Below are 12614 nucleotides of genomic sequence, written 5' to 3' on the forward strand. Positions count from 1 at the left end.
CCCCCCCCCCTCCCCGGGAAGGCACAGCGCAATTTTGGGGGGGGGGAGGGGGAAATGGAATCAAATTTTGGGGGGGTGAATCCGGGTGGGGAGAGGGGAGTGGGAGGGGGGTGCAGACCCCTCCCCTCCCCCCCCCACGCCCCTCCCCCACTCCCCGCCGTACGCACGGCGTACAAGGCCCGGGGTGGGGGGAGGGGCGGGGTCACTCCGCCGTCCTCGCCCCGCCCTCCGCCGGTGGGGGGAGGGGCTGCGGGGTCGCGGGTGGGGGAGGGGGAGGGGCGGCCCCGCCCCCCGCGGTCCGGGAGGGTGGGGGAGGGGTGGCGCGCAGCGCTTGGATGCGGCGGCACTCGGGGCAGACGCGCACGTGCGCGCAGGGCGGGGGAGGGGCGGGGGGGGCCGCCCCTCCCCCCCCCGCCGCCTCCAGGTGAGCCCCTCCCCCCCCCGAGTAGAGCTTGCCGTTGCTGAAGCGCATCTCGCGCAGGGGGGGGTGGGGCAGGGGGTGGGGGTGGGGGTGCGGGGGGGGAGGGGCCCCGCGGGGGGGGCGGCGCCGGCGGCGCGCGCGGGGGCGGCGGCTGCAGGAGACGGCGCGGCCGAGCTCGCGGAGCATCTCCGAGCAGAGAGACAGCTGGAAAATAATCGAAATAAACATCAAAATCATCGTCGATATCATCATCAATATCCTCATCAATATCAGTATCAATATCTACATCCATATCAATAATTGAAAATATAAATGTTAATAATGATGGAGACGGCGCGGCCGAGCTCGCGGAGCATCTCGGAGCACAGGGAGAGCTACAAAATAATCGAAATAAACATTAATATCGTCGTCGATATCATCATCAATATCGTCATCAATATCGCCATCGATATCGTCATCAATATCGCCATCGATATCAATAATTGAAAATATAAATGTTAATAATGATGGAGACGGCGCGACCGAGCTCGCGGAGCATCTCGGAGCACAGGGACAGCTGGAAAATAATCGAAATAAATATCAAAATCATCGTCGATATCATCATCGATATCGTCATCAATATCGCCATCAATATCTACACCCATATCAATAAATGAAAATATAAATGTTAATAATGATGGAGACGGTGCAGCCGAACTCGCGGAGCATCTCTGAGCCGAGAGACAGCTGGAAAAAATCGAAATAAATATCAAAACCATCGTCGATATCGTCATCCATATCGTCATCAATACCGATATTGATATCAATAAATCAAAACATAAATATTAATAAAAATGGGGACAGTGTGGCCAAGCTCGCGGAGCATCTCTGAGCAGAGAGAGAGCTGGAAAATAATCAATATAAACATTAATATCATTGTTGATATCGTCATCGATATCGTCATCGATATCATCATCAATATCGTCATCAATATCGTCATCAATATCGGTATCGGTATCAATAAATTAAAATATAAACATTAATAAAAATGGAGACGGCACGGCCGAGCTCGCGGAGCATCTCGGAGCACAGGGACAGCTGGAATAAATATAAATAAAAATAAAAATATAAATGTAAATGTAAATATAAATGTAAATATAAATACAAATACAAATATAAATATAAATATAAATATAAATATAAATATAAATATAAATATTTGAAAATAAAAATATAAATAGTAATAATAATGGAGACGGCGCGGTCGCGCTTGCGGAGCATCTCCGAGCAGAGAGAGAACTGGAATAAATATAAATAAAATATAAATGTAAATGTAAATACAATATAAATATAAATACAAATACAAATACAAATACAAATATAAATATAAATATAAATATAAATATAAATATTTGAAAATAAAAATATAAATAGTAATAATGATGGAGACGGCGCGGCCGAGCTCACGGAGCATCTCGGAGCAGAGAGAACTGTGGGGGGAAATACAAATGTAAATATAAATGAAATAATAGAAATAGAAATAAAATTAAAATTAAAATTAAAATTAAAGTTGAAATTAAAATTGAAATTAAAATTGAAATTAAAATTAAAATTAAAATTAAAGTTGAAATTAAAATTGAAATTAAAATTGAAATTAAAATTGAAATTGAAATTAAAATTAATATTAAAATTAAAATTAAAGTTGAAATTAAAATTGAAATTAAAATTAAAATTAAAATTAAAATTAAAATTAAAATTAAAAATAAAAATAAAATTAAATAAACATTTGTGGAGAAATCCCCCAAATCCACCTGGGACCCCTAAAACCCTTCCAGGACCCCCCATTCCATGGAGACCCCTCCCCAAATCCCCACCCCCCCAAATCCCCGCCCCCCCAGCCCCGCCCCCACCTCCTGGGTGTCGGCGGCGCGCCGCGTCGACCACACGAACTCCATGACGGCCACCAGGATGGCCACGAGCAGCCCGCACACCAGCACCACGAAGATGCCGCCGATGTTCTCCATGCCCAGCCCTGGGAGGCGGCGCCGTTCAGCGTCAACTCAACCAACCCAACTCAACCTGGGTCAACTCAACCAACCCAACCCAAACCAACTCAACCCAACCTTGGTCAACTCAACTCAACCCAACCAACCCAACTCAACCCAACCCAACCCAACCTTGGTCAACCCAACCCAACCCAATCCAACCCAACCTTGGTCAACTCAACCAACTCAACCCAACCTTGGTCAACCCAACCCAACTCAATCAATCCAATCCAACCCAACTCAACCCAACATTGGTCATCTCAACTCAACCAACCCAACCTTGTCAATGTAACTCAACTCAACCAACCCAACCCAACCTTGGTCAACCCAACCCAACCCAACCCAACCCAACTCAACTCAACCAACCCAACTCAACCCAACTCAATCCAACTCAACCCAACTCAACTCAACCCAACAGAACCAATCCAATCCAATCCAACCCAACCCAACCCAACCTGGGTCAACTCAACCCAACCCAGCTCAACTCAACTCAACCAACCCAACTCAACCAACCCAACCCAACTGAACTCAACCCAACTCAACCCAGCCCAACCCAATCCAACTCAACACAACTCAACTCAACCCATCTCAACCAACCCAACCCAACTCAACCCAATTCAACCCAACTGAACTCAACCCAACTCCACCAATCCAATCCAACCCAACCTTGGTCAACTCAACCAACCCAACCCAACTCAACTCAACGCAACTGAACCGATCCAATCCAACCCGACCCAACCCAACCTGGGTCAACGCAACCCAACTCAACCAACCCAACTCAACCCAACCCAACCCAACCCAACCCAACGCCACCTTTGGCGCGGTGATCCTCCTCCTTGGGGCAGTGCCCCCCTTCCCACCACTTCCTCTTGAGGATCTCCAGCCGGTTGTTCTCCTGCAGCTGCAGGATCGCCAGCGTGATCTCGTCGCGGAACGGCGACCCTGCGGGCGGGGGAGGGGAAACGAGGGGCTCGACACCGGGAAAAAACCCCGAAAATTGGAGAGAATCCCCCAAAAAATGAGGAGGAAAACCCCGAAAATTGGGAGAAAAAAACCCGGAAATTTGGGGGGAAACCCCTGAAAATTGGGGGAGAAATCCCTGAAAATTGGGGGAGAAATCCCTGAAAATTGGGGGAAAAAATCACGGAAAAATTGGGAAAAAGAAATAATGTAAAAAACTGGGGGGAAATAATGGAAAATTGGGGAGAATTCCTGCAAAATTGGGGAAAAACTCCCCAAAAATGGGGTGAAATACACAGAAAACTGTGAGGAAAATCCCTGGAAATGGGGGAAAAAATAATGGAAAAATGTGGAAAAGAATCATGGAAAAAAAACGGGGAAACTCATGGAAAATTGGGGGAAAAATCATGGAAAATCAGAAAAAATCATGGAAAAAAAATGGGGGGAAATCATGGAAAAATGGGGGGCAGAAATACCGGAAAAATTTGGGAGAAAAATCCCAAAAAATTGGGGGAAAAATCCCCAAAAACTTGGAGGAAAATCCCAGAAAACTGGGGTGAAAACCCCCAAAAATCAGTGTGAAAACCCCCAAAATTCAGGGTGAAAATCCCCAAAAATCGGTGTGAAAACCCCCAAAAATGGCGGCGAACGCCCCCGCGGCTCCGCCCGCCCCGCCGTACCCAGCGGCATGCCGATGCCGTAGCCCTTGGTGTCCAGCAGCCCGCCGATCTGCGTCAGGTTGCAGTTGTGGCGCCGGTGGTACTCGTTCATGGTGGACTCGAGCAGGAAGGCGTACTTGGAGTTGAGGACGCGCGCGATGCCCTCCTCGGTGCTCTTGACGAAGACGCTGGGCTGCTTGGAGTGCATGTAGTTCCACATCCGCTGGTAGGTCTGGTAGCGCGAGTTCTGGCGGGGGGCGGTGGGGGAGACGGGCTTGGGGGGGGCTGCGGGGGATGGGGGGCGGGGGGTTGGGTTGGGTTTGGTTGGGTTGGGTTTGTTGGGTTGGGTTGGGTTGGTTTGGGTTGGTTTGAGTTGGGTTGGGTTGGGTTTGTTGGGTTGAGTTGGGTTGGGTTTGGATTGGGTTGAGTTGGGTTGGTTTGGGTTGGTTGAGTTTGGTTGGGTTGGGTTGGTTGGTTTGGGTTGGTTTGAGTTGGGTTGGGTTGAGTTTGAGTTGGGTTTGTTGGGTTGGGTTGGGTTGGGTTGGTTGAGTTGGTTTGGGTTGAGTTGGGTTGGGTTGGGTTGGGTTGGGTTGGGTTGGGTTGGGTTGGGTTGAGTTGGGTTGGATTTGGTTTGTTGTGTTGGGTTGGGTTGCGTTGGTTTGGGTTGGGTTGGTTGAGTTGGGTTGGGTTGGTTTGGGTTGGGTTGGTGGGGTTGAGTTGGGTTGGGTTGGTTGAGTTTGGTTGGGTTGGGTTGAGTTGGGTGGGTTGGGTTGAGTTGGGTTGAGTTTGGTTGGGTTGGGTTGGGCTGGGTTGGGTTGAGTTGGGTTGAGTTTGAGTTGGGTTGGGTTGGGTTGGGTTGCGTTGGGTGAGTTGGGTTGAGTTGGTTGGTTGAGTTGGTTTGGGTTGAGTTGGGTTGGGTTGAGTTGGGTTGGGTTGGTTGGGTTGAGTTGGTTGGGTTGGGTTGGGTTGGGTTGAGTCGGGTTGAGTTGGGTTGAGTTGGGTTCATTGGGTTGGGTTGGTTGGCTTGATTGATTGATTGGATTGACTGACAGAACCGACTGATTGGTTGGGTTGATTGATCAATTGACTGCACCAATTGGATTGATCAATTCATTAATTCATTGATTAATTCAATGGGTTGATTGGGTTGATTGACTGATTGATCGATCGCGTTAACTGATGGCACCAATCCAATTAATCGATTGATTAATTGATTAACTGATTGACTGACTGCACCAATCCAATTGACGATCGATCGATTGATCGATAATTGATTAATTGACTGTCGGGCTGAGCCCCCGGGCCTGACCTGGAAGAAGGTCATGGTGGAGCCGGCGTGGATGGTGCCGTACTCGATGTTGGTCTGGTCGGCGAGGTCGTCGGCCGACTCCACCGGCACCTCCATGCGCTGCACGGTCAGGAACGCCGCCAGGTTCGCCGTGTACGACGAGATGATGATGAGGGTGAACGCCCACCTGCGGGGGCGGGGCCAAGGCGGGGTCAGGGGGTGGGGTCAGGGAGGGGAAGGACCCCAAAAACCCGGACCCAAACAACCCCAAACGGCCCCAAAAAAACCCCAAAAACCCAGACCCGAATGGTCCCAAAACGACCCCAAAAAAACCCCTAAAACCTGAATCCAAACAGACCCAAAACGGCCCCAAAAACCCGGACCCAAACAGCCCCAAATGGCCCCAAAACAACCCAAAAAAAACCTCAAAAACCCAGACCCAAACAGACCCAAAACGGTCCCAAAAACCCGATAAAAATCACCCCCAAAACCCCACAAAAGTCACCCCAAATTCCCCCCAAATCCCCCAACCCCCCAAATCCTCTCAACCCCCCCTTGAACCCCCAGAACCTCCCGATACCCCAAACCCCCAGAACCCCCCAAACCCCCCAGAACCCCAAAATCCCAAACCCCAAACCCATTTCTGACCAGACGCCGCTGACGCAGCGCGTGGAGCCCCCCAGAACACCCCAAACCCCCCAAAAACCCCAAAATCCCAAACCCCAAACCCATTTCTGACCAGACGCCGCTGACGCAGCGCGTGGAGCCCCCCAAACCCCCCAGAACCCTCCAGAACCCCCCAAAAACCCCAAATTCCCAAACCCCAAACCATTTCTGACCAGACGCCGCTGACGCAGCGCGTGGAGCCCCCAGAACCCCCAGAACCCCCCAAAATCCCAAATCCCGATCAGGTTCTGACCAGATGCCGCTGACACAGCACATGGAACCCCCAGAACCCCCAGAACCCCCCAAACCCCCCAGAACCCCAAATTCCCGAATTCCAAACCCGTTTCTGACCAGACGCCGCTGACGCAGCGCGTGGAGTTGAACAACCAAAATTCCCCAAACCCCCCAAAGCCCCCAGAACCCCAAAATCCCAAACCCCAAAATCCCGATCAGGTTCTGACCAGACGCCGCTGACGCAGCGCGTGGACAGCGCGCGGGGCAGGACCTCGGCCCCCTGCTGCAGGAATCCCCCGACCGGGAACCAGAGGCTGTTCCCCAGCGTGTACTGGTTCTCCACCAGCCCCGGCCGCTCCCGCAGGCACGGGTGGGGGTTGTACCACTCGTACGGGCTCAGCCTGCGGGGGCACGGCCGGTTGGGACCCCCCCGTTCCGGGTGGGGTCACCCCAAACCCGTTTGGGGTCACACAGAATCCACCAAACCCATTTGGGACCACCCCAAACCCATCAAACCCATTTGGGGTCACCCCAAACCCACCAAAGCCATTTGGGGTCACCCTGACGCCATCAAACCCATTTGGGGCCACCCCAAACCCACCAAATCCATTTGGGGTCACCCAAACCAATTTGGGGTCACACAGAATCCATCAAACCTGTTTGGGGTCACCTCAAACCCATCAAAACCGGTTGGGGTCACATGGAACCCATTTGGGGCCACCTCAAACCCACCAAACCCATTTGGGAGCACCCCGAATCCACCAAATCCACTTGGGGCCACCCTGAACCCATTTGGGGTCACCCCGACACCACCAAATCCATTTGGAGCCACCCCAAACCCATCGAATCCATTTGAGGTTACTCCAAACCCACCAAACCCATTTGGGACCACCCCAAACCCATTTGGGGTCACCCGAACCCACTAAACCCATTTGGGGTCACTTCAAACCCACCAAACCCGTTTGGGGCCACCCCAAACCCACCAAATCCATTTGGGATCACCCCAAACCCATCTGGGGTCATCCCAAACCCATCAAACTCATTTGGGGTCACACCAAACACAACTGGGGTCACCCCAAACCCACCGAACCCATCTGGGGCCACCCCAAATCCAGCAAACCTGTTTAGGACCACCCCGAATCCATCAAACCCTTTTGGGGTCACCCAAACCCGTCAAACTCATTTGAGGTCACACCAAACAAAACTGGGGTCACCCCAAACCCACCAAACCCTTTTGGGGTCACCCCAAACCCATTTGGGGCCACCCCAAACCCACCAAACCCATTTGGGACCACCCTGAATCCATCAAATCCATTTGGGGTCACCCTGAACCCATTTGGGGTCACCCCAAATCCATCAAACCCGTTTGGGGCCACCCCAAACCCACCAAACCCTTTTGGGGTCACAGTTTCTGGCCCCCATTTTGGGGTGTTCTCCCTCCAGCTCCCGCCCCCATTTTGGGGTCCCCCTCAATTTCTTCCCCCATTTTGTGATGTTACTCCCCCAATTTCTGACCCCCATTTTGGGGTCTCTCCCTAGTTCCGGCCCCATTTCAGAGTCCCCCCCAGTTCCCGCCCCCATTTCAGGATGTTCCTCCCCCAATTTCTGACCCCCATTTTGGGGTCCCCCTCATTTCCCACTCCCATTTTGGGATGTCCACCCCCCAGTTCCCACCCCCATTTTGGGCTCCCCCCCAATTTTGGTGTCCCCCCGTTTTCGGGGTCCCCATTTCCTGCCCCCATTTTGGGGTCTCTCCCAATTTTGCACCCCGTTTTGGGGTCCCTAATTTCTGAGCCCAATTTCAGTGTCCCCCCATTTTGGGATGTTCCCCCCCCATTTCCCGCCCCATTTTGGGGTCCCCCCCATTTCCCATCCCCGTTTTCGGGGCCCCCCCCTCACCTGGCGGCCAGGAAGAGCACGCAGCTCACGGCCAGGTACGCCAGGAGCATGAAGAGCCACACGGCCGGGGAGAAGGGGTCTAGGAAGGAGAAATACCCCGGCTTGCGGCCCTGGGGGGAGGGGGAGTGAGACCCCAAATCACCCCAAAATCACCCTGAAATAACCCTAAAAACTGCACCAAAATAACCCCAAAATCATCCCAGAAATACCCCAAAATAATCCTAAAAATTGCACCAAAACTGCCCCAAAATCACCCTGAGATCACCCCAAAATCACCCTAAAATCATCCCAAAATAACCCCAAAATAACCCTGAAATAACCCTAAAAACTGCCCCAAAATAACCCCAAAATAACCATGAAACTGCCCCAAAATCACCCCAAAATCACCCTAAAATGCCCCGGCTTGCGGCCCTGGGGGGAGGGCGAGTGAGACCCCAAATCACCCCAAAATCACCCCGAAATAACCCTAGAAACCACCCCAAAATAACCCCAAAAATGCCCCAGAAATACCCAAAAATCACCCTGAAAACTGCCCCAAAATAACCCTAAAAACCACCCCAAAATCATCCCAGAAATACCCCAGAATCACCCTAAAAATTGCACCAAAACTGCCCCAAAATAACCCCAGAAATACCCCGGTTTGTGGCCCTGGGGGGACGCCGAGTGAGACCCCAAATCACCCCAAAATCACCCCAAAAACTGCACCAAAATCACCCTGAGATCACCCCAAAATCACCCCAAAATAACCCCAAAATAACCCTAAAAACCGCCCCAAAATAACCCCAAAATCACCCTGAGATCACCCCAAAATAACCCTAAAAACTGCCCCAAATTCACTCTGAAATAACCCTAAAAACTGCCCCAAAATCATCCCAGAAATACCCCGGAATCACCCCAAAAACTGCCCCAAAATAACCCCAAAATAACCCCAAAAAAACCCCCAAAACTGCCCTGAAATCATCCCAAAACCGCCCAAAACCGCCCAAACCCACCCCAAAACCCCCAAAAAACCCCCAAAAATCCCGAAATCCACCCCAAATAAACCCCAAATAAACCCCAAATAAATCCTAAATAAACAAACAAAAAAAATTCCAAATAAATACCAAAAAAAACCCCAAAAATCCCCAAATAAACCCCCAAAAATCCAAAAAAAAAACCCCAAAAAATCCCCCAAACCCCACAAAAACCCCAAATCCCGTACCAGGTGCACGTGGTAGGACGCTGATGAACCCCAAACCCCAAAAACCCCAAAAAACCCCAAATCCACCCCAAAACCCAAATAAATCCCAAAAAAACCCCCCCAAAACCCAAATAAACCCCAAATAAACCCCAAAATCCCAAATAAATCCCAAATAAACTCCTAAAAAACCCAAAAAGTCTTCAAAAAACCCCAAATAAATCCCAAATAGACCCCAATAAATCCCAAATAAATCCCAAATAAATCCCAAACCCCAAATAAACCCCAAATAAGCCCCCAAAAATTCCAAATAAACCCCAGAAAATTCCAAATAAACCCCCAAAAAACCCCAAAATAATCCCCCAAAAAAACCCCAAAAATCTCAAAAAAACCCCAAATAAACTCAAAATCCCAAATAAACTCCAAATAAACCCAAAACCCCAAATAAACCCCAAATAAACACCAAAAATCCCAAATAAACCCCAAAAAAAACCTCAAAAAAACCCAAATAAATCCCAAATAAACCCCAAATAAATCCCCAAAAATCCCAATAAATCCCAAATAAACCCCCAAAAATCCCTCAAAAAACCCCAAATAAATCCCAAATAAACCCCAAATAAATTAAAAAAACCCCCAAAACCCCAAATAAACCCCGAATCCACCCCAAACCCCGTACCAGGTGGACGCGGTAGAGGATGCTGATGCCCAGGGTCATGAAGGGCTTGGAGAAGTCGATCACCTTCTCGCGCTCGGCCGTGATGGTGAACGCGGCCACCGCCAGGTCGGCCTTCTGCGGGATCCGGGACGTTCCGGGTCAGGGGGGCGCCCCAGAAAATTCCGGGGTCAGGGGAGGCGCCCCAAAAAATTCCGGGGTCCTCCCCAAAAAATTCTGGGGTCAGGGGGGCGCCCCAGAAAATTCCAGGGTCCTCCCCAAAAAATTCCGGGGTCGGGGGGGGCAGTTCCCACTCCCATGGGAATTTTTCCATTGGGGATTTCTCCCATCCGGAATTTTTCCATTGGGATTTTTCCACCATGATTTTCCCCAAAAATTCCCACGAGAATTTTTCCATTGGGATTTTTCCCACCCGGATTTTTCCATTGGAATTTTTCCCAAATCTTCCACTCCCACTGGAATTTTTCCATTGGGATCTTTCCATTGGGAATTTTTCCATCGGGAATTTTTCCATCGAGAATTTTTCCACCGGGATTTTTCCCACCAGGATTTTTCCCAAATCTTCCACTTCCACGGGAATTTTTCCATTGGGATCTTTCCATTGGGATTTTTCCCACCGGGAATTTTTCCATCAAGAATTTTTCCATCGGGATTTTCTCATCAAGAATTTTTCCATTGGGAATTTTTCCACCAGGATTTTCCCCAAAAATTCCCACAGGAATTTTTACATTGGGATTTTTCCATTGGGAATTTTTCCACCGGTATTTTTCCCACCAGGATTTTTCCATCAGGAATTTTTCCCACCGCGATTTTTCCCAAACCCTCCGTTCCCACGGGAATTTTTCCATTGGAATTTTTCCACTGGGATTTTTCCCACCGGGATTTTTCCCTTTGGGATTTCCCCCAAATCTTCCACCCCCACTGGGATTTTTCCCACCGCGATTTTTCCCAAACCCTCCGTTCCCACGGAAACTTTTCCATTGGAATTTTTCCATTGGGATTTTTCCCACCGGGATTTTTTTCACCCCGATTTTTCCCTTGGGATTTTCCGTACCCGGTTGATGAGCTCGCCCCAGTGGCCATTCCCCATTCCCGTTGCCCATTCCCATTGTCCAGTGGCCACTCCCTGTTCCTGTTGCCCGGTGGCCATTCCCATTGCCCAGTGGTCACTCCCGTTGTCCAGCGGCCATACCCGGTTGATGAGCTCGCCCCGTTCCCAGTTGCCCATTCCCTGTTCCTGGTGGTCACTCCCATTGTCCAGTGGCCGTACCCGGTTGATGAGCTCGCCCCGTTCCCAGTTACCCACTCCCATTGTCCGGTGACCATTCCCGTTGCCCATTCCCCGTTCCCAGTGGCCATTCCCATTGCCCAGTGCCCACTCCCACTGTCCAGCGGCCGTACCCGGTTGATGAGCTGATCTGTTGCCCACTCCCCATTCCCAGTGGCCATTCCCCATTCCCGTTGCCTGGTGGCCATTCCCTGTCCTGTTGCCCATTCCCATTGCCCAGTGGTCACTCCCGTTGTCCAGTGGCCGTACCCAGTTGATGAGCTTGCCCCAGTGGCCATTCCCCATTCCCATTGTCCGGTGACCATTCCCGTTGCCCATTCCCCATTCCCAGTGGTCATTCCCAGTGGTCATTGCCCATTCCCGTTGCCTGGTGGCCATTCCCTGTTCCTGGTGGTCACTCCCACTGTCCAGTGTCCGTACCCGGTTGATGAGCTCGCCCCACTTCCCATTCCCGTTACCCACTCCCCGTTCCCAGTGGTCACTCCCGTTGTCCAGTGGCCATTCCCTGTCCCTGGTGGCCATTCCCTGTTCCTGGTGGTCACTCCCACTGTCCAGCGGCCGTACCCGGTTGATGAGCTCGTCCCAGTGGCCATTCCCCATTCCCATTGTCCGGTGGCCATTCCCGTTGCCCATTCCCCATTCCCAGTGGTCATTCCCAGTGGTCATTCCCCATTCCCGTTGCCTGGTGGCCATTCCCTGTTCCTGGTGGTCACTCCCGTTGTCCAGCGGCCGTACCCAGTTGATGAGCTCGCCCAGTTGCCCATTCCCCATTCCCATTGTCCATTCCCCATTCCCAGTGGCCATTCCCCATTCCCATTGTCTGGTGACCATTCCCATTGCCCATTCCCATTGCCCAGTGGCCACTCCCGTTGTCCAGCGGCCGTACCCGTTGCCCATTCCCATTCCCAGTGCCCATTCCCTGTCCCTGGTGGCCATTCCCTGTTCCTGGTGGTCACTCCCGCTGTCCAGCGGCCGTACCCGGTTGATGAGCTCGCCCACCATGCCGGTCCAGGAGCCGTTGGGCTCGGGCGCTCCGTACAGCCCGTCCTCCACCAGCTTGATGTGGAAGCGGAACTTGAGCAGCGCGGCCAGCTCGCGCAGCATGTCCACGCAAAACCCCTCGAACCGGTCCGGCCCGGACGCGCCGGACACCCGCATCACGTACGGGTTCTCCTGGAGTGGACACAGCAATGGTCAGTGGGACAGGAATGATCAGTGGGACACAGCAGTGGTCAGTGAGACACAGGAGTGGTCAGTGGGACACAGCAGTGGTCAGTGACACAGCAGTGGTCAGTGCAGTGTCCACGCAAAACCCCTCGAACCGG

The 12614-nt window shown here is 51.5% G+C and overlaps 1 protein-coding gene across 1 annotated transcript in view; it reads right to left on the reverse strand.

The window, feature by feature from the left end:
- Positions 1-187: 187 nt before the first annotated feature.
- The window catches only part of GRIK5 (glutamate ionotropic receptor kainate type subunit 5), a 28640-nt gene continuing 16213 nt past the window's right edge, over positions 188-12614 (reverse strand). Inside the window, exons 11-19 of the mRNA XM_033084420.1 lie at positions 12268-12462; positions 10005-10118; positions 8152-8261; positions 6480-6653; positions 5374-5539; positions 4086-4311; positions 3259-3387; positions 2311-2432; positions 188-625 (exon numbers count right to left, since the gene is read on the reverse strand). Of these exons, the coding sequence (XP_032940311.1) occupies positions 203-625; positions 2311-2432; positions 3259-3387; positions 4086-4311; positions 5374-5539; positions 6480-6653; positions 8152-8261; positions 10005-10118; positions 12268-12462 (1659 nt within the window). The 3' untranslated portion in view covers positions 188-202. The remainder of the gene's footprint in view (positions 626-2310; positions 2433-3258; positions 3388-4085; positions 4312-5373; positions 5540-6479; positions 6654-8151; positions 8262-10004; positions 10119-12267; positions 12463-12614) is intronic.

Source organism: Catharus ustulatus, chromosome 39 (genome assembly GCF_009819885.2).
Source record: "Catharus ustulatus isolate bCatUst1 chromosome 39, bCatUst1.pri.v2, whole genome shotgun sequence".
Lineage (NCBI taxonomy): Eukaryota > Metazoa > Chordata > Aves > Passeriformes > Turdidae > Catharus > Catharus ustulatus.